The sequence below is a fragment of the Fistularia commersonii genome, chromosome 5 (genome assembly GCF_037954325.1).
Source record: "Fistularia commersonii isolate RoL2024-O1a breed Wild chromosome 5, RoL_Fcom_v1.0, whole genome shotgun sequence".
In the NCBI taxonomy this organism is placed as follows: domain Eukaryota; kingdom Metazoa; phylum Chordata; class Actinopteri; order Syngnathiformes; family Fistulariidae; genus Fistularia; species Fistularia commersonii.
Genome location: NC_141288.1, coordinates 21,606,617 through 21,626,123, shown reverse-complemented (window position 1 = coordinate 21,626,123; position 19,507 = coordinate 21,606,617). Strand labels below are relative to the sequence as shown.

General features: G+C 55.4%; 2 protein-coding genes across 5 annotated transcripts; one reads left to right on the top strand and one right to left on the bottom strand.

Annotated features, from left to right (window-relative positions):
* Positions 1–2,110: 2,110 nt before the first annotated feature.
* On the bottom strand, positions 2,111–7,514 carry parp11 (poly(ADP-ribose) polymerase family member 11). 2 transcript variants are annotated; one of them, XM_086147335.1, is made up of 8 exons: positions 7,304–7,514; positions 6,919–7,043; positions 5,517–5,637; positions 5,291–5,366; positions 4,969–5,041; positions 4,256–4,383; positions 3,439–3,590; positions 2,111–3,367 (listed from the first exon to the last, which is right to left on the bottom strand). In XM_086147335.1, exons 1-8 carry the CDS (start codon positions 7,356–7,358, stop codon positions 3,051–3,053), a joined length of 1,047 nt encoding a protein of 348 aa, XP_086003461.1. In that variant the 5' UTR covers positions 7,359–7,514; the 3' UTR covers positions 2,111–3,050. The 2 variants fall into 2 exon arrangements, with proteins under 2 accessions (XP_086003461.1, XP_086003462.1); XM_086147336.1 differs by lacking the exon at positions 7,304–7,514 and having other exon boundaries at positions 5,517–5,696; positions 6,919–7,038.
* LOC147234356 (sodium- and chloride-dependent betaine transporter-like) lies at positions 7,076–17,597 on the top strand. Of its 3 annotated transcripts, none has more exons than XM_086147331.1 (17): positions 7,077–7,346; positions 7,981–8,470; positions 8,761–8,990; positions 9,256–9,390; positions 9,795–9,935; positions 10,022–10,139; positions 11,174–11,227; positions 11,733–11,862; positions 12,234–12,368; positions 13,616–13,719; positions 13,788–13,912; positions 14,115–14,227; positions 14,320–14,457; positions 14,842–14,944; positions 16,105–16,205; positions 16,484–16,633; positions 16,724–17,597. In XM_086147331.1, exons 3-17 carry the CDS (start codon positions 8,765–8,767, stop codon positions 16,889–16,891), a joined length of 1,941 nt encoding a protein of 646 aa, XP_086003457.1. In that variant the 5' UTR covers positions 7,077–7,346; positions 7,981–8,470; positions 8,761–8,764; the 3' UTR covers positions 16,892–17,597. The 3 variants fall into 3 exon arrangements, with proteins under 3 accessions (XP_086003458.1, XP_086003457.1, XP_086003456.1); XM_086147330.1 differs by having other exon boundaries at positions 7,978–8,470; XM_086147332.1 differs by lacking the exon at positions 7,981–8,470 and having other exon boundaries at positions 7,076–7,346.
* The last annotated feature ends 1,910 nt before the right edge of the window (positions 17,598–19,507 follow it).

The following is a 19,507-nucleotide window of genomic DNA, read 5'->3' as shown; positions in this document are numbered from 1 at the left end:
GCGGACGGATACGGAAAATGTGTCGTGTCTCTACAGATCTGAGTGATGAGCTCGTGCGTGTTGATCGGCCACAAGGAAAAACACACCCACGCTCATTCTTCTCTCACGACCACCTGCTCTTTCTCCTCACCTTTCAGGAGGAAACCTGGAGGGTTTCCTTCCTCGTCGCTCGCTCGCACAAAACATTATTCCGCTTTTTCATTCACCCGCAGACACTTTTTGGCTGTTTTTCATGCATTTTCCACCGTAATTCACGGAGCTGAATACTTTACATCACACGTCTAATAGCAACGATAAGGCTAAGTATTGTTGTTGTTTAGAGGGTGAGAGGTTGCCCGTCTCTACACGCAGGCCTGTGATTGGTCCGGGCCGAACCCGCCTCCGTGTGTCCAACGACCAGCTGGGCAAATGAAGGGAGGAATGAATGACCAGGGTTGTGATGATGAGATGCTGACGGTCAGGCCGGCCGAGGAAAGCCATCGGATCTGGAGTTCTACTGGAGCAGACCAAGATCACGTCCGTCCGTGTTGAAAACAATAAAAATAAAAAACAAAACAGTTCCTGTTTTTCCAAGGGGGGGGGGGGGGGCTTCCTGCAGGATCAGAACTTGGGGTTTTCACCCCCCAACAACAACCGCCCGCTTCATTCAACACAAGAACCACAGCAAGGAGGAAGTGAGGCGGGAAGGCAGATCTAAGACTTCCTGCTTCGAGGGGGGGCTCAGACTATCTATCTATCTATCTATCTATCTATCTATCTATCTATCTATCTATCTATCTATCTATCTATCTATCTATCCATCCATCCATCCATCCATCCATCCATCCATCCATCCATCCATCCATCCATCGATCGATCGATTGATCTATCTATCTGATAACAACCAGGTGTGTATAACACTCTAGCCCGCACACACACACACACACACACACACACACACACACACGGTTGCTATTACACATCCAAATAAAGTGCATCGAGTTAAACAAAGTTCATCCATCAGAAAGATGAAACAAAGTTCAGAAACCAAAATGTGAATAAATCAGATCAGAGGGAGAAATCTGTGCTGGTCTGGCGTCCGCTAACATTTTGGTGATGTGTGTGTGTGAGATGGTGGTGATGGTTGAGCTGATGACAGAGTTGGAGGTGAAATCACAGATTCTTCAGCCACTGATTGCAATCAGCCTCGGAGCTGAAATCAAGCTCCGCAGCGCCCTCTGCTGGCAGAGTCTGGTAACTACACTGGAAACATTTTTATTTATCACTCAAATGAAAACCAAATGTCTTTTAGAAGATTTACAAGAGCCAACACACACACACACACACACACACATACACACACACAGACACACACACACACACACACACACACACACATTTTATGAAATAAGGCCTAACATAATGCTAATCCTGCTCATATCAAAAGAATGGTTATTATTATTATGATTATTATGAGTAGTGGTCGTGGGAGCCGTAATATTGGGATTAAAAAGCCACTTCTCCGTTCAAAGAATGTGGTGCAGTTGTCGGACTGTGCCAGCAGGTACAGGTCGCTGCGGAGCTTGATTTCGGAAGCCGATTGCAATCAGTGGCTAAAGAATCACTGATTTCATCTCCAACTCTGTCGTCAGCACAACCATCACCACCATCCTCCACACGATCATCACCAAGATGTTAGTGGACGCCCAAATAACGCTCTATCTCACTGAATACTATGGATTTCTCGGTTTCTACGTGGATTAATTCACATGTATGTTTCTGAACTCACTTCTAAGGACTTCTGAATTCATTTTTCAGGTGGATGAACTTTGTTTAACTCATGTGTCTGCGGGTCCAGTGCAACTCCGAAGGTCCTGGGATGAGGCGCCGCAACATTTAGACGGGAATTCTGTTCTTAACCAGACAGAGTGTTTATCGCTCCTGGAATGAGTGCAAGATGATGGACGGCGAACTGCACTTGTGAGAGCAGCTGGAGAATCAGCTGGGAATCGAACCCGAACCCCAGAAGGACCGGAGGGTCAGCGACCCCTGCCTGCTGGACCTCGCCTCCAGGAACCGGGGCTCGGACACAACTTCATCTCAAAGGTGAACGACAGCGACGTACTCGGGGTTTTTTGTTGCAAATTTTATTGGTGGTGACTGATGCAACACACACACACACACACTCATTTGCACACACACACACACACACACGCACACACACAAGTGGTGTTCTGAATGAAGACATCGGGTTCTTCACTGTTATTCATTTACTTTCTGACCAAACAAGACTGGGAACAGTAAACGAAGACAGATAAGTGTGACTGTGGCGCCACCTTGTGGCCAGTTAATATATTGCATCTCCCTCGACCCCAGATTGCACACAAACATGGTACAGTGAACTCCACACGTGTGCACAGAGAAGCCATTTGACGTCGTGTTAGTTTGCGTTACACTACGTTACGCGTGCCGCTACATTCAGCTTCTTCTTCTTCTTTTTTGAATCCGATCTCGCGCACTCGGGACGCCGAGGCCTGATGTCACTGTGACACACTTTCACCCTGGCACCCTTTCATCGAAAGGAAAAGTTGCACTGATGAGATGCCCGAAACGAACCGACGAAAATAAAGAGGTAGAGGCATTTCGGGGAGGAAAGGACTGACAGACGGAAAAGCGGCGACGGTCGTTACAGGATGGCCACACGCACGAACCGACGCCCGGGTTTTGGTTTCTTCATCGGAGCTAAGTCTACATGACTTATCGATAAGCTCATGCACGGCATGGTGAGCGAGAGGGCGGCGGCGGCGGCGCGCCGGGGGTCACGGTCTGCTGGCGGCGGTGCACGACGGGGATCCGGGGAGCAAGCGTGACTCCACGACGCCGGGGAAGCGGACTCCTCTCCTCGGAGGACGGGAGGAGGCGGACTGGACGGTAACAAACTGTACACTAAGTCTCGGTTGTCTTCTGGGACTCCTTGAAGGCACTTTGAGCTGCTCGGGCCGCGGCCAGGCACCGGATCCCTCCGCGCCCCAGGTTCTCTCCCGTGGGCCGGCCGCGGGTCGTCCCTCCCCTCAGTAGAACTCGATCAGATACTCCGGGTAAATCTGGTTGCTGTCGAATATGACGTAAATCTTTGGGTTGGCCATGTCGTCCACGCAGCTGTCGTAGAAGTTGGTGAAGCTGGCGTCTTTGGAGGGCGGCCGGCAGTACATGGGGTGTCCCACCGTGTATTCCCCCACCAGCACCCGGGCCAGGAACATGCTCTTATAAGGCGGCTCGGCCGTGAAGATGGGCGGGGCCAGTCCGTGTCTCTGCAAGGTGCTGTTGTGCTTCCCCGTGGTGTGACAGAATTTACTCGAGTACTTGGCGTCCCGGGCGAAGTAGCTCCCTGCCGGAGAAGAAGGCGCGGGTGAAACTCGGCACGACGCGGTGCGTCGCGGCGCAGACGGGAGGCCGTACCTTTGCCGTACACGCCGCCGTGGCTCCCCGTCAGACGCCAGTCGAAGTTGAAGGTGCAGATGGCCTGGATGTTGCTGTGTCCGGTGCCGTGGAACAGCATCCGCTCCTCGATGTCCAGCGTGCGCTTCACCTTCCGCAGCTGCGTTTTCTTCCTGGAAGGAAAAGCAAAGGGTGACGGGAACGCCGGGGCGGCGGCTCGGACTCCACCCGGAGAAGACGCCCGCCGAGGGGCCGCCGACGGACACGCAAGCGTCCCCTGTGCTTTCAAAGCTCTGCCTTCAATCCGGGCAAAGCCAACCACAACCAGACCTCCGTGCAGACCAGAGGGTCAGGGTTAGATCTGGGTCTCACAGGCGCTCCTCGGTCGCCTGGAGAGCAGGTCCGTCACACAGGAAGGGACGCAGAGTCCCGGTGGGGGAAACTGTGCTAAGCTGCCCGGTCCGGGCGCCGCTTCACGCACACAGGACCTTCTCAGAGGGTCCCGCGGTATTCAAACGAATCCGGGTTTTCGGATCGCAGGGTCAGAAGGTCGGTGGAAGCACGTGAGAACGATCCTGGAGGAACTCGTAAGACCACAGAGATGGCTTGGAGAAGATTTTGGTTTGAGTCTCAAACACCAATATTTTATTTTATATATATTGTCTATTTTGTACCGCTTTATATTTGTATTGTCCAGGACTACAGATGGAAATAAGCTATGAGCTACAATCTGGTACAAACATCTCTGCCTCTGTGCTTAATGTAATTGTACACTGTCCTCATAAACTTCGAAACAAACAAACAAACAAACCAATCCCCTGAAAACACAACTCCTCACCTGCAGAAGAACTCCCACAGGTCCAGGTTCTGGATCCTCTGGATGGATTTGACCGGGTGGTCCATGGTCCTCTCGTACAGCCTGGCGACCTCCTTGAACTCGTAGGTGTCTCTGCCCAGCTGGATGAGCTGAGGAGCACACGGAGCAGGAGGTGACCGGACGAGGCCCGCCCAGAGGTCCGAGAAGGTGCAGAAGGTTCTCTCCTGCATGTTCTCATGTCATTTGATGCAAAGTTTTAAAAATATGTTCATCATCATGATGCGCATGTGTGATACACAATGTGTGTGTGTGTGTGTGTTTATATCCGTTAACACGTTCATATAGGTTGACATTTGTCCTGAGGAGCATTCTCTCTCTCTCTCTGCAGGAGTGCGAGCCCAAGGAGCTACATCCAGATCAGAGCAGCATTTGCGGAGGGAAACGTGAATCCCGTCCCAGCTTCCTGCCGCTCACCCACCAGGCTGCAGAGGAAAACCGCTCATTTCCACGGAGCCCTCCCCGTCGCTGAATAAATATGTTAAATAACGCTGTGTAAAACCAGACACCGTTTGTGTTTGTGTTTGTGTTGCCATTGAAGCGTCTCAGGGCTTCGTAATTCAGTGACGGGTGATTTTAGTCTCCTTTAACCAACGACCCGCCCCGGCGGGTCACGGCCGACGCCCGGGGCATGTCAGGTCTACCCTGCGCTCCGGTGCGTCTGGCTGAAGACCTACCTGATAGGGCTCGTCCGTGTTGATCCTCTCCCAGTGACAGGGAACCGGCAGGGCCAGGTTGTCGCAAATGAACCTGGTTGAGAGGAGGAGCAGAAAGTTAGAAGCCTCTGAAGGAGGTTTGTTAGCAAAGCACAAAAACTAAAACCCCCATCCTAAAGCACGACTGGTGTGTGTGTGTGTGTGTGTGTGTGTGTGTGTGTGTGTGTGTCTGTGTGTGTGTGGTCCTGATGGTGGCAGACACTTTAGCATCATCTTCAGCATCACCCCACGCCGCTGGGATGAGCTCCCCTGCTGCCGAACACGGGGCTGAGGTGCAGGTTACCTGAAGCCGGTCGCCGAGTGCAGGGAGCGTTTGATTGGCCGCTGCTTGCCCGTCGTCACATTAATCTGCCGCATAACTGGCGGGGAATTAGATAAATGTTAGACCCGGGGGCTCGCGGAGCGGCAGCGTCTCACACAGGATTCATTCTGGTGGGGAACACTTTGCTATCGTTATAACAGCTTTTTCTTAGAGATGAAGCGGAATAGGGCAGACTGTGTGGTCCCACCTGAGAAGTCCAGCCTGTAGGTGTACTTGGCCGTGTAGAACTCCATGACTCCCCGCTGGTTCCTGTTGTAGCACTGCTCGATCTGAGCGCTGGTCACGGAGCAGGCCGCGCTGGGGTCGATCTGAAGGGACACATCCATTCACCTTAGGCTTCACCTACACCACGTGCTAACGGGTGGACCTAATGGCCCGAGGCAGCGGGCGCAGGGAGGTGAATGGATGAATTCAGAGGTGTGAGTGACGCTCCCCGGTCATGCAATGCACTGCGCGAGGGAATGAGTCAGCAGCGTTTCAGGAAAACCATTAAACCCACATTATTTGCGCGTGAACATCCGAACCGGTTCCGTTTTGATCCGTCTAGCTTGGCGGTCTCTGCCTGATTCTGATCAACGTGCGGCAAAATCCAACGGTTGGGCCAAAGGTGGAGAACAAGACCATTAGTCCCGAAACGCCGGGATTGAAAATGCATGCGGATCAAAAACGGTTGAGGAGTAACATACAGTATGTCTGATGGCAAAGGAAAAGATGGCCTATAATTGCATTTGCTTAAGACCGTATAATATTAGTGATCTTTATACAAAAGATGAGCAACAAACATGAATTAAAAAGTATCCTCTGAAGCTCACAGCGAAGCAGTTCAGGCTCAAGTCAGGTTTACTGGAGCCTGGATGACCAAAGTTTGGTTCACTCAACTTTGGATTTCAGCTTCTGAGTTTTGGTTCAGTTTGATTTAAAGACACCGTTGCATGATCCTCTGATCAACTGCATTTCTAAAACCAGTGTGCTACAGGGTGACATACGTGAGGGCCTGTGACTTGCGATCAAACAGTGTTGTCCATTTAACTTTCGTTTATCCGTTTCCGTGTGTGTGTTTTAGCTGCTGCCACGAGAATTTGAACACATTGAGAATCTAGAGGCTCTGAACTGTGACAGGCAGTGATTCATTTAGATGTAGCTTGTACTTTACACACACTGACGCCGCTGTGATAAGGACTGCTGTCGGAGGACACTGTGCCGTGCATGAATGTACAATGACGACAAAGAACCTCATCTTATAAAGTATAAAGAATATATTTTGCATGGAATTAGACGGCGTGTTGTTTGCCACCTTTGTTTAGCCTAGTGCTGAGGACTTTCCTGAAGTAATAGATATGCTTAAAGAATAGGGAACACTCTTCGCTCGTGGCTGCGTTCATTGACCAACTCTTTCAATCTTTCATTTGGATCACGGTACTCAGGGTTGGATGCTTGTTGACAAATATCCTCTCCCTCTCCCTCTCCCTCTCCCTTTGTCCGCTGCAGTCGTGCGTACTGTGGGTGAACCCAGCGCCCAGGGTTCAGAGACACACAGCTGTGCACAAACACACTGCTAAAAGCCATCTGCCTCTCGACATTTCAACTACCTCGAACATGTGCCACACTCCGCACTCTGCCAGGTAGAACCAGCACCAGTTGGGTTCCGAGGTGTCCATCTCCTCCATCTCAGGGGACTCCTCCTCTGAAGATCTGATGGCTAACATAGCTGGACCTGGAACCCACAGAGGCAAAGCGCCGACACGTTTAGGCAGCAAAGAAGCACAGAAAACAGCAACAGGCGGAAAGGGGGGGTCGTCGGTGCAACATTTTATTCGCCGGACACGCCTGACGCCCAGGTCTGTCCCCTCCTCTCGGCCGAGAGGGCATTTCACCCTGTCAACAAGCTGGAAGACAGCAGGAAGTTGCCATGTCTAGCTAGCAGCGGTTAGCCGCCGGGGCACCGGGCGCCGCGCCCCTCCGCGGTGGGCTTACCGCTTTTCAGCCTGTCCCTGACCGGCTCTCTGCCCTCATCCAGGTACAAATCCATCGGGCACTGCGGGGAGGGCGCCAGCTCCGGGGCTCTGGGCAGGGCTCGCTGGCTACGGCCACATAGCAGCCCCGTCCCCCATTAGCGCCTTGTTTACTTTTGTTTCCGTGTTCGTCACGCGTGACGTCACGGGGCCAGCGTGAAGCCACGCCCCCTCTTCCCCAGGGAGAACTTTGCCCTAAAACTGCGTTGTGACGGGGACGCGCGCCGTGCGTGATGGATCTCCCGAGGGATGATCTGCGGGAAGACGTTACAGGCTCCTCCAGGGGAGGACACTGAGGAGATGGTGGAATTACGAGTCAAAATGAAGGCCTCCAAAACAAGTCATACACGTTATTATTTGACCTTTTGATATCCTCATTTTCAATTTGGGGGTCAAAATAACCGAGGAGTATTAGGATTTACGTGCACTAGTGTGCGGAAAATAGATTGTTGTTTTACGTTAATCCCGTAGTTCTGACTGACTTAAAGGAGCACCCTGAGACAACCAGGGGGTTCGTTTTCGTGTGGAAGTTTTTTCTCCCCGTATTTCAGAAGTTCATTCCGACCAGTCTCATCAATTAAGAGCCGTAAGAGCAAAATACAAATGCCAAATTCGAGTCTTTTTATACTTGGACAGCAGAACGCGGCGGTCCTGACAGACAACGGCCAGAGCAAACTTCTCCCATGTGCTGCCGCCGCTCTGCTGCAGAAGTTCTGGAGAAGAACCGGGACCAGGACTTCCCTGCCCCTGGAAGACCAGAGCGAGACAGCCGTCCAATGGATGATAGGACTGAATAGACAACAATACTCTGCGTGGTATCTTCAATGGTCTGAAGTCCCATTAATTGGACTTCTTCAACACGCGGCCATAAAGTGTCATTTATGTTTCATCATCGTCTTGAGGGTTTTTTTTCTTCCTCACAATGTGTTTTCTGAGGCGCTGCATCGTGCGCTGGTCGGCGGTGGGGGCGGACTGCCCGTGAGTCCACCCACTCGGACACACCCCGTCCGAGAAAGTCCTACGGTCCACACACACACACACACACACACACATTCACAGACACACACACACACACTCACGCTCACTCTCCAGAAGTGTTATTGTCTGCATCTGCACTGCAAACTTCGGGGTGAGTACATGCGTGTGAGCTAACATTTGAAAAGCCAGTTAGAAGAAGAAGAACAGCAGCTTCTCCCAGGAGACGTGTCCTCCTGGGAGAAGGTGTGATGGACGGCCGGAGCTTTGCTCCCTTTGGCAGGCATCTCGGAGCTCCTGCACGCAGAAGCCCGTCTGAGGGTCTGGACCTGAAAAAATGTGGACCGGAGTTCCCGGGATGGGGGGTCCGGGGGTCCGGGGGTCCAGGGGGGCGCCGGCCTTCAATTGAATTCCACATGTGTTTATTTTGTGTTCACACAAAAGGACCATGGCTGAGGAGACACCCAGAGGGGAGAGGCTCCCCGAGAGCGGCAAGGAGGCTCCCGGAGAGGGGCCCCCGGACCAGGACCAGGACCAGGACCAGGACCAGGACCAGGACCAGGGGAGGGCCAAGTGGGCCAGCAGAACCGAGTTCTTACTCTCCATGACCGGGTTGGCCATCGCCTTCGGCAATGTTTGGCGGTTCCCCTACCTGTGCTTCAAGAACGGAGGGGGTGAGGCTGCTGTGTGTGTGTGTGTGTGTGTGTGTAAAATAAGGATATAATGAAATTCAGGATGTTTTTCTGAGGCCAGATGTAGAGGAGCTGCTGATGTCTTCCAGCGCTGAGTGGAAGCGGGTGTGAGCTCGGTCTTCTCAGCAGCAGCAGCAGCAGCAGCTTCTTCCACCACACACTTGTTCTGATCCTTCGCGAGCCGGGACGGCGTTCATCTCCTCCACTCCGCGGGCCAGGAGGACTCACCTGAGTCTTGTGTTTCCAGGCATCTTCTTCATCCCTTACTTCCTGTTCCTCTTCTTCTGCGGCATCCCCGTGTTCTTCCTGGAGACGGCGCTGGGCCAATACACCAATGAGGGCGCGGCCACCGCCTGGAGGAAGATCTGCCCCATGTTCCAGGGTAAGACAAGGCCCGGATTCTTCCGGCGTCGCGCTCGCCGACGGGAAACGCATGTCTCCCGCCGACCGTGGTCGATTCGATTACGGCCGGGGACAACGTGGTGGTTGGACGCTCCCAAAGAGGTCCATAGCGCTGCGATGAAGTCATGCTTCTCATGACAGTGGCCTTCTTCATACATCTCACAGCTGTCGAGACGGAAAAGGAATGCTTAGATCCCGCTTTAATGAAACGGACCTTCAGCGCGCCATAATGGCAGCCTTGTGCGCAGACATCTCCTCCTCTTTGTGCCTTCTGAACGGCACAAGGTCCTCACATGAAAAGGGGACGAGTGGACGGGGATCCACGGAGGGGCGGGAGATGAAGCGGCTCGGAACCGTCCCGTCAACACCGCCTTCTGCCCGCAGGGCTGGGATTCGCTTCGTTGGTGGCGGTGACCTACTACAACATCTACTCCGTGGTCCTGGTGGCTTGGACCTTCCTGTACCTGTTCTCGTCCTTCCGAAGCGTCCTGCCGTGGACGTCGTGCGGCAACGCCTGGAACACCCGTGAGCCGCCGCCTCTCCGACGGCGCTCGATGTTTCTCCGGGAGTCGGAAGCCGATCACTGTAACGAGCCGCCTCTCTCCTCCTAGCGTCCTGTCACCCTCACACCGTCATCTACGGCTCCACCAGTCTGTTCCACCTGACCAACCTGTCGGCCGTCGGAAACTTCACCGCTCTGCTGGACTACGACAACTCGGACCCCGACTTGTAAGCTTCTTCCTACGGCTCTCCGGCGGCTTTTCCGGCAGGAGGAGCCTCGTTGGTTTGCGTCGGGCCCGAGCTTGGCTCGCCGCTGTCGATCGTTGCCGTGGTTTTCCCATCTGGACGGGGGCGGCCGAGGCCGTGTTAGATATCGTGAGACCGAGCCGGTTGGGACGGGTGACGGGTTGGAACGAGGCCGCGGCGAGACGTGTCGGCGTGCGGCCCAGCGTGCGGCCCAGCGGGCGGCGTACGCTCCGCCGCGCTGTTATGGCACACAATTAGTAAAGTGGTGCGGGAAGGACAGGCGGCACGCTGGTGTGTAGCTCAGTGGTAGAGAGTGGTAGAGCGCATGATTGGCATGATGGTGTGTAGCTCAGTGGTAGAGAGTGGTAGAGCGCATGATTGGCATGTATGAGGTTCAATCCCGGCATCTCCACTGTAAGTCGCTTTGGTTAAAAGCGTCTGCCAAATGGTTGGAACCTCCACCTCACAGCAGCTGTGGAGTCTCCATGTTCCTCCCTCGCACAATACAGAGGAGACCCCGAATCGGACGTTGGCCGGCTGTAGCCTCACCCCTGCTAGCGGGGATGGAGGTCTCCAGCTCCGACCCTGACTGCAGGACAAATGGATGTGTACGTTCAAAAACATCAAATATTGAAAGGTAGAAGAAAGAGTTCCTGCTGATGTTCACGGGCTCATGTTCACAGAACATATCGCCCTCCGGCCGGTCCTGGACATGATGGATCACACATCTGTTCCTGTGATCCAGCAGAGGCCGTGGAGACGACCCTCCGGGGACACCTCGGGGCTCCAGGCCCTGCAGCTGGAACTGCAGATCGTAGAAAGCCAGAGTTACAAGTCCTACGTTTCTCTTGACTAGATGAGCATGTGAGGGAGAACGGAGAACGGAGAACGGAGAACGGAGATAGTGTGAATGGAGAACGGAGAACGGAGACAGTGCAGGGAGACGAGCGGCGGAGCTACAAGTCCTTCTTCTCGTCCTACCTCATTCACCTACATCCGTTGTTCTATACTTTCAGGGGTCTCTCCGAACAAGTCTTCGAGCTGAGGTCACCGGAAATGGAGTTCTGGATGTGAGGAAAGACACGCACACGCACACGCACACGCACACGCACATGCACACATACAGATTCACAGGCACAGAGGAAGGTCCTCCAGTGTTTGCTGGTTGGGAGGACATTCCTCAGCGGTAGCTCTGAGGGCGTCCCAGACACCCAGAAGACATCTTTTATTGCGGGCGCAGAATGAAAGCAGGGTTAATGGTCGGAAAAGAAAAGAAGAAGAAAAGCAGGAGAGAAGAAAAGGTGGAACAGAGCTCAGAGGAACGCTGCGTTCCTCAGATACCACAGACCGCCAATTACAAACCCCGAGCTTTGCCCCTCATGCCTGTAACTGTCAGATGTTTGAAAGTTGTCTTCTGCCCTCCCTGGGTCGGACCTGTGTGTGCGGGGGTTCTGCTTCTCCCGCGTCGGTTACCACGGAGACGCTGGCATTCAGGGCCGGCTCCGGGTGCGGTTCTTTCCCGTCCGAGGAGACCTCCTCAGAGGTCCGGTGTTTCTGACCCCGCCGTCCGCACAGGTTCGGCGTGCTGAGGTTCGATGGCGACGGGCCGCTGGGGAAGCTGCACTGGGACCTGAGCCTGTGTCTGCTGCTGGCCTGGGTCCTCTGCTTCTGCTGCATCTGCAAGGGGATCAGAACGGCAGGAAAGGTGAGGACCGACCGCCGCTCCGCTCTCACCTCGGGTTCATTCATTACCGGAGTCTGTCTAGTAAGGCGGCGAGGGGCCGCCCTCGCTGGGCGAGAGGCGGAGGATGAATGAATGGATGAACGGATGAATGAACGCATGAAAGAAAGAAAAAGGTGTGACATATTTTGTGCGGCAGACATTTCCACCTGCCGACGAAAGGCGGGGTACGTTCTCCCCGGCTGCCGCGTGACGAGCCTCAGAGGTGCAGCTGCGACCGGCGCTGAAGAAGCTCATGAAGCAAAGTATCCATCAGATGTGTGCTGCGACACACACCTGTGCACCAGGCGGTGTGTGTGTTTGTGTAAAACCTGATTACGTATGTGTGTTTGCAGGTTGTGTACGTCACTGCCACTCTTCCCTACCTGATCCTGTTGGTCCTCTTCGTCCGCGGGGTGTCCCTCCCCGGAGCCGCCCAGGGCCTGAAGTACTACCTCTTGCCCGACCTGGACCGGCTCCTGAGCCCAGATGTGAGTGGAACTCATGTAGACCGAGTCCGCTAAACGTGATGTTCGGAAGCGGCCGGCCGTCTTGTGAGCCGACTCAGAAGACTTGAGGCCCCGCTCTATCTCTGCCGTCCTCGTCCCCGTCCCCGTCCCCGTCCCCGTCCCCGTCCTCGTCCCCGTCCCGTCCCACGGGTGCCAAGAACAAAAACACGGCGGCTCCCTGGGGCTCCCTGGGGCTCCCTGGGGGGGTGAAGCAAAGCTTTGTGCAAAGCTTCACCCCCCCAGCGTGACCTGCTTTCGGCTCTGAACCGAGGCCGTGGTCTCCTGACCTCCTCTCACGCTCGCTGCTGAGAAGGTTGCATTCAGAACCACCTCCACATCCACAACTAGAGCTTCCGCCATTGTGGAGCTAAAAGGTCCTCCCTCTATCCCACTTCCCCGTTCGTGCCCGTGAGGTGGCTGCGAGGTGGTGCTTGCGAGGTCCGGCGCCGCCCTTCCTCCATGCGTGCCCTGAAGCCGGGCCGAGCGGGCCACGTCTCGCACAAACACCTCGCCGCGCTCGTTTTGGAGTCGTTATCTCTCGGCCGTGCGCTCATCACGATAGCAGGGGAATGCACGGGAGGAGGAGGCGTGCACGAGGCTCGGGGCTCGTGCGCACGGCTCCAGCGTCCAACACGAGGAAATGAGTATAATCCCCAGCTTTTTATTTTTTTCCGCTCAGCTTGTATAAGAGGAGGTTATGCAACGCAGACGCCGCGTGCAGTTTAGCAGCAGAACGGCTTCTACCAGCGCGTCTCCTTTGACCCGCCGCCAGCGGACCGAGCAGGAAACCCGTGCTGCGTGGGACACAACACCCCTTTGTGCGGCCTCACGTGAAGCTCAGCGCAGAGTGTGTGTGTGTGTGTGTGTGTGTGTGTGTGTGTGGCGGGGGGAAGGGGGGCCCGTGGGGCCAAAGGAGGGGCTCAGGCTCCAGAGCTGTAGTGTCCATAATACTAACCAGATGGTGACGAGGAAACAGCCCACTCACACACACTCCTGTAAGGAAACATAGCTGAGCGACAAACACACACACACACACACACACACAAACACACACACACACACACAGTGATGGGATGCCTTCACTGACAGAACCCCAATTGTTTTTCCAGTTTTTTTTCATGGTCGTGAGAGCAGGCTGCAGAGCGGTGTGGACTCAGAGGCGTGTGTGATGATTATTCTGGGCTGGATCTGAGCAGCCCGGCCATATATGTCCTCCTTTCCTGCTGTAGATCTGGCTGGACGCCGGGATGCACGTGTTCTACTCCCACACGGTGTCCATGGGCGTCCTGACGGTCCTGGGAAGCTACAACAAGTACAACAACAACTGCTACAGGTCTGCGCCGCAGCTTCACGCGTTCCCCCTGCAGCCGTGCAGGAGCTTCATGTGGTTTCCCCCTGCAGGGACTGCCTGCTGCTGTCCTGCGTCAACACCGCCACCTCCGTCTTCGCCGGCTTCGTGGTCTTCTCGGTGCTGGGGTTCTTGGCCGAGGAGGAGCAGGTCTCCATAACGGAGGTGGTTTCCTCCGGTGGGTCGCCGCTCTAAACCGTCCGTGATCGGCGGCTCCCGGGACGCCGCCGCACGTGTCCACAAGGTGGCACCTGATGTCCTTTCTATTGTCACGGCCTCCGGAACCCGATGCCGCCCTCAATCTGTCACGCGACAGAATCGGCGCTCCGCGAAGCCCCAAATGAAAGCCTCCTCCGTGATTCTGCGATCTTGTGCCGCAGGTACGGGTCTGGCCTTCCTGAGCTTCCCCAAAGCTCTGAGTCTTCTGCCCGGCGCTCACTTCTGGTGCGTGCTGTTCTTCCTCCTGGTGCTGCTCCTGGTCGTGGACACTCAGGTGCCGACCCGCCCGCCACGTCAACCCGCCGCCGCCGCCGCCGCCGCGACGCTTTTCCCTTCTGAAGAATTCTCTCACTGGTCCGGCTTCAGTTCCTGTGCGTGGACAGCATGGTGACCATCATCTCAGACCTGTTGCCGCGGCAGCTGCGCCGGCCCTACGCCAGGGAGCTGCTGGTCCTCGTCGTGTGCTGTGTCTTCTTCCTGCTGGGGTTGCCCCTGGTAACAGAGGTGAGGAGAAGGAAACGACACACACACACACACACACACACACACACCAAGGCCACACTGCTGGGACAGTCAGGGTCTCCAGACGGAACATGTCCACCTCTGCTGGGGTCCATGGAGGGTCCATGGAAGGCTCATGGAGGGTTCCTGGAAGGTCCACAGAGGGTCTGAGGTGACAGTGTCAAGCGTAGAAATCAGTTGTCCGTGGTGGTCGTGGTTTTTATTCCTGGAAGATCCCCTCAGACGTGCCCTGTTAAATGTTCTTATTAATTATGATGTAATTCACAGACATGTTATCGATGGCAGTCAGCATGTATTATCCGTGTCGTGTAGGATCTATTTTCTGTGATGACGTTCTCCAAAAACCCGTGTTTCTTTTCACCCCAGGGAGGATTCATCTTCTTCAACCTGATCGACCACTACGGCCTCAACATCGTCAACGTCTTCATCATCGCCGGCCTGGAGTGCATCGTGATCGGCTGGATCTATGGTGAGAAGATATCATGGTGCTGGTCTTCTTTCTCGTCCACAGCGGCTTCTTCTTCTCCTTTGGCGCCCTCTCTTCAGGGGTCACCGCGGCCCAAACCCTCTTCCTCTGTCTAACTATCAAACCCACTAGCTTCCTGTGCTCTTCCTCTCCGTCCATCCACCTCCTCTCTGGACTTCCTCCAGACCTCCTCCAACCTCAGCGTCCTTCTACCCAGATCTTCTCCATCCCTCCTCTGTCCATGTCCGAACCATCTCCGTGTGACTTTAGCCTCGGAACATCTACCGTGTGCTGTCCGTCTGACGGACTCCATTCTGATCCCTTCCATCGTCTGCATGAATTCACTCACACTCACACACTCACACACACACACACACACACACACACACACACACACACACAGCCTGTGTGTTTGTGGGTATAGGTCACGCCCTGCTGAGCAGATGAAGATGAGCAGGGCTCAACGGAGGTGAATAGTGCGCTGAATGAATGCCAAACGCCCGGGTTCTGTGAGAAAGGAACTTTGTCTCAATACACACACACACACACACACACACACACACACACACACACACACACACACACACACACTACCTCCCGTGCAGTGCTTTCAGCATCTACCAAGGTTGCTGGGGCTATAAATTAAATCCACATATCTCAGAATCGCCCCAGTGTGATTTGTAAACATGGCTCTCCAAGACGTGAAGCAATCCTTCGCAGCCCAGCGGCACCCGGTGGAGCCTCAGAAGGTTCTGTGGACGTCACCTTCCTCCAAAATGTACCCGGAGAGCAGCGTCTGCGTGTTACGCCGAAGAGTAAAATGAAATATATTCCTGATTAATTCCATCCCCACGGCCGGCGCCGTATCGACATCTCTGGGAGGCGATGCATCTTTGATGGAGCATCGGGGGTTTTCACGCTAATTGCAGTGGTTAGAATGAGGAAGTTGCCGTAGCGAGCGTTCAGACTCTGAGCGTTGGCTAAACGTCCCCCCGGACGTATCTGGGGAAACATCAGGTTACGAGAGCAGCTCCTGGAAAAGAATTGTGATCTTAAAATCGAAAGATCCGTCGCGTAAAGCACTGAAGCCGAGGAGAAGCAGGGCCTCAGAATGTCAAAGGGCGGCGCTGACGGCCGACCTCCCCGCTGTTCTGGCGTTGCAGGTGCCGACCGTTTCTATGACAACATCGAGGACATGACGGGCCAGCGTCCGTTCCCGGTGCTGAAGTACTGCTGGATGTTCGTCACGCCCCTCGTCTGCGCCGTGAGTCAAACCTCCGTCACGCCGCCGCCTTCTTCTCGCTCTCCAGATGGACCCGAGGTCGGAGGTGTATGGATGGCGTGAGAGGAGGGGGTCGGATGGAGGCGGACGATTGGCTGCGGCGGCCCTTGGAGGGAGCGGCCCGAAGGGAAGATGAAGCCTTTCTGTGCGGACGGCGCTCAGAATGGACACTTTACAAGTTGACGTGTGTTGTGTTTTGCACAGTTTGGTATTTGCGGTGGGAGCGTGTGACCCGGTCCTCTCCTCCCGTCCTCCTGCAGGTCATGACTCTTTACTGCCTGTCGAAGGCCGGCTCCATCACGCTCTTTGACAACTACATGGTGACGCCCTTCGCCCGCGTCCTGGGCTTCCTGCTCATGTTCAGCATGCTGATCTGCATCCCCGTCTTCATTCTGGTGGCCTTGTATCAGGTGGGTTCTCGGACGAGTCTCTTCCTCGGGGTCGCCGAGACGCCGCGCACGCCGACGTTCCTCTTCTTCTTCCTCCTCTGCGATGCTCAGAACACCCACCGGATGACGTCTCCGTCCAGCGCGCTGCGTCAGGCCCGGCCTCACAAGCCCCTGCTGTCCCTCTGCAAGCTGGTGATTCTGGGGGCGCCCAAGACCGGCGGCGTGGAGGACAGGAACGAGAAGATGATGATGACCATGGCGGAGCCCGGCGCCGTCTGAGAAAGGGCTGATTTTCTGCATTTTTTATAGTCTGCCCTCGCCGGCTCCTTTTTTGGCTCCTTTCCTTTTCATACTTTTATAAATATTTTAGATGAAATGAAAATATCAGATGTAACGCACCCCCTCCACTGAAACTCAGCGACGCCACGGATCGTACGCATGCAGAGGTTTCCTCCGTCGGCTCGTATCCAACGCACCAGATCGCCGTCTCCCTTCGTACCTACGCTCCCAGGGCGACGCCGAGGTCCCGCGTAGGATCTTCTGTAAAGGCCGGTCTACGCCCAGCTAGGATCATACATGTGGACTGTCGAAGCGGCTGAGGTCGGGTCGTTGTCATACTTGTCATCGTGTCGTGCCGGGTCTCGGACGCTCGCTTCTTTGTATCCTGAGTGTTTACGGCAGCAGATGTTGGCGGCGGACGTCCACAAGGTGCTGTGTTTTAACTTAGTTCCTAGTTGGACTTAGAACCTCTCCTTGAACACGTTCCTCCTCTAAGTACTCAGGGGTTGTTGTGTTGACTCTTTGTCGTCTATGTATCACGGCGCGCTGACATCGGTCCAAAGACACGCCTGCCAGATCTGTGGGAAAGACCGAGTTTGACCGTCACCTTGTCGGACTCCGGCTCGGGCGAGTCTTCTTACCTCGGTTCCCCGAAGCGTGTGACTCGCCGACACGGCGCCCCCTCCAGCCCCCTCCAGCCCCCTCCCGCCACCGACTCACTCATGAAGACAATCGGCCCTTCCAGCTTGGACCGACGCCCGACCCCGGCTGATAAACACCGGCGCTCCCACGGTCTACAACCTCTGGGACGAAGAGGAGGAACGTCCTCGAGGAGAGGCCGAGTCCACTCGCCGCCACGCCAATCAGCATGCTTGAATGTTTGTGTTTTACCGGTTCATAGTCCACGGTCGGACTTTCAAGTCTATATCACAGTGTGTCTCAGTCTACCACGAGACTCTGCGCAGCACCTTGGTGACCTCCGGGGATGTTCTCCTGGTGTCCGCCCGGCCCACGTCTCGCTGCCCGACACCCGTTTCGCTCTCTGTCCGCTAAATACTTTGTCGGTGATATCAGATTAAATGGAAACGTCTCTCCGGTCTCTGGTCATGTGTGGCGCCGGGATCCATGTCAGGACACGGCGAGCGTCGGCGTGAAGGTCCGGGTCTCTGAGACGGCCCCATGCGGGACTCGCTCATCCGTGTAATCCAAACCGGCATTCAATTAACAGGCGCTCGCAGCTTCCCGGCCGGCGCCCTGCAGCCGGTGACCCGGGACGAGCTCCTCCGGAGCCGTGCGCCCTCTGAAGCCCCGGCGGCGGGTCGCTGCAAACCGCTCACAGAGATGCTCATCCGCGAGAACCACGCAAAGTACGGCCGCGGCGATCTTCCGCTCCTGAAGGGCGGCGGTGGACGGCAGCAGGAGGACGGGAGGTCCTGCTCGCGGTTCAGGACATCGACGTTCCCCCGTCGATACCACGGACGGCCCGAGGGCGGAGAGAGAACTGGGCGTCGACACGTGGCGACACACTTCCTGTGTTCAAAATGACAAGGTTACGTAAGCGTCCACAAGCTGGTTCCAGTCACATCCCCCGCGTGAAGCTGGAACGGAAAACCCCGACCGCCGGCCCCATCCGGAGACGCCGCCGCAGACACCAGAGGTCCTTCTGATGTGTCGCTGAGGAGATGTGACGAACGTCCTCCTCGCGGCCCGTGATAAGACACGGCAGATTCAGACGGTCGCAGAAGACCGTCTTTCAGGGAGAATCCCAACAAAGTTGAAATACATTCGATGAAACCAGCAAGCCGGGCTTGATCTTGCTGGGAAGGATCCCTGCCTTCCAAGGAGTGATTAGAATGATAACTACAACTAGAGAGCACCGTCCATCAAAGTGCTGCGCCTGTGAGAACCCGGAGGACGCCGACGCAGAGTCGGGGAGACCTTGGAGACGCCGCACAGGAAGGCCCTTCTGTGGGAATCCAACCAGGGGCCGTCCGTGGGCGAGGTGGAGGCCTGAACCTCTGCACCTCCCTGCCTTCCAGAAAGCAAACACCTCTCTGGACTCCCAGTGGGCCTTCAGCTTTGCTTCAAAGAATCTACAGATCAGGCCTTCCTGATGTCAGGAGGCAGATGTTCTGCAGAAGAAAAGGCTTCCGTCTGACGGTCGTTCTTCTGCGTTGACGCTCGCCCGGATACATACGACTTCGCCAAGTCAGACAGAGAAGACGTCGACCATTTGGAGGGGACGGGAAGCCGGACGCCGAGCCGTGCGTTGGTGCCGAGCTGCTCCGGCCAGAGCATTGGCTGCTGACATGTGGACAATCTGCAGGTCCTTGAAGATAAACCTTCTCTGCATCCTGTGCTGACCAGGCAGGCCTGACCTCAGTGAGGTTTGAGGAGGAAGAAGTGACTCGGGTGACCTCTTTAATCTGAAGGTCCAAAGCGTCCCGTCGAAGGACTCGGCAGGGCTGCGAGATGAGGCGGCGAGGCTGTGATCGCTTTCAAGATGTTCTGGTGCGTGGGACATCTCAGGACGCATGGAGTACTGAACGCGTCCTGAGATCTCCCCGAGGCTCTCCAGGCGTTCCGGATTCGGTGGAAATTTCCACAGCGCGGCCT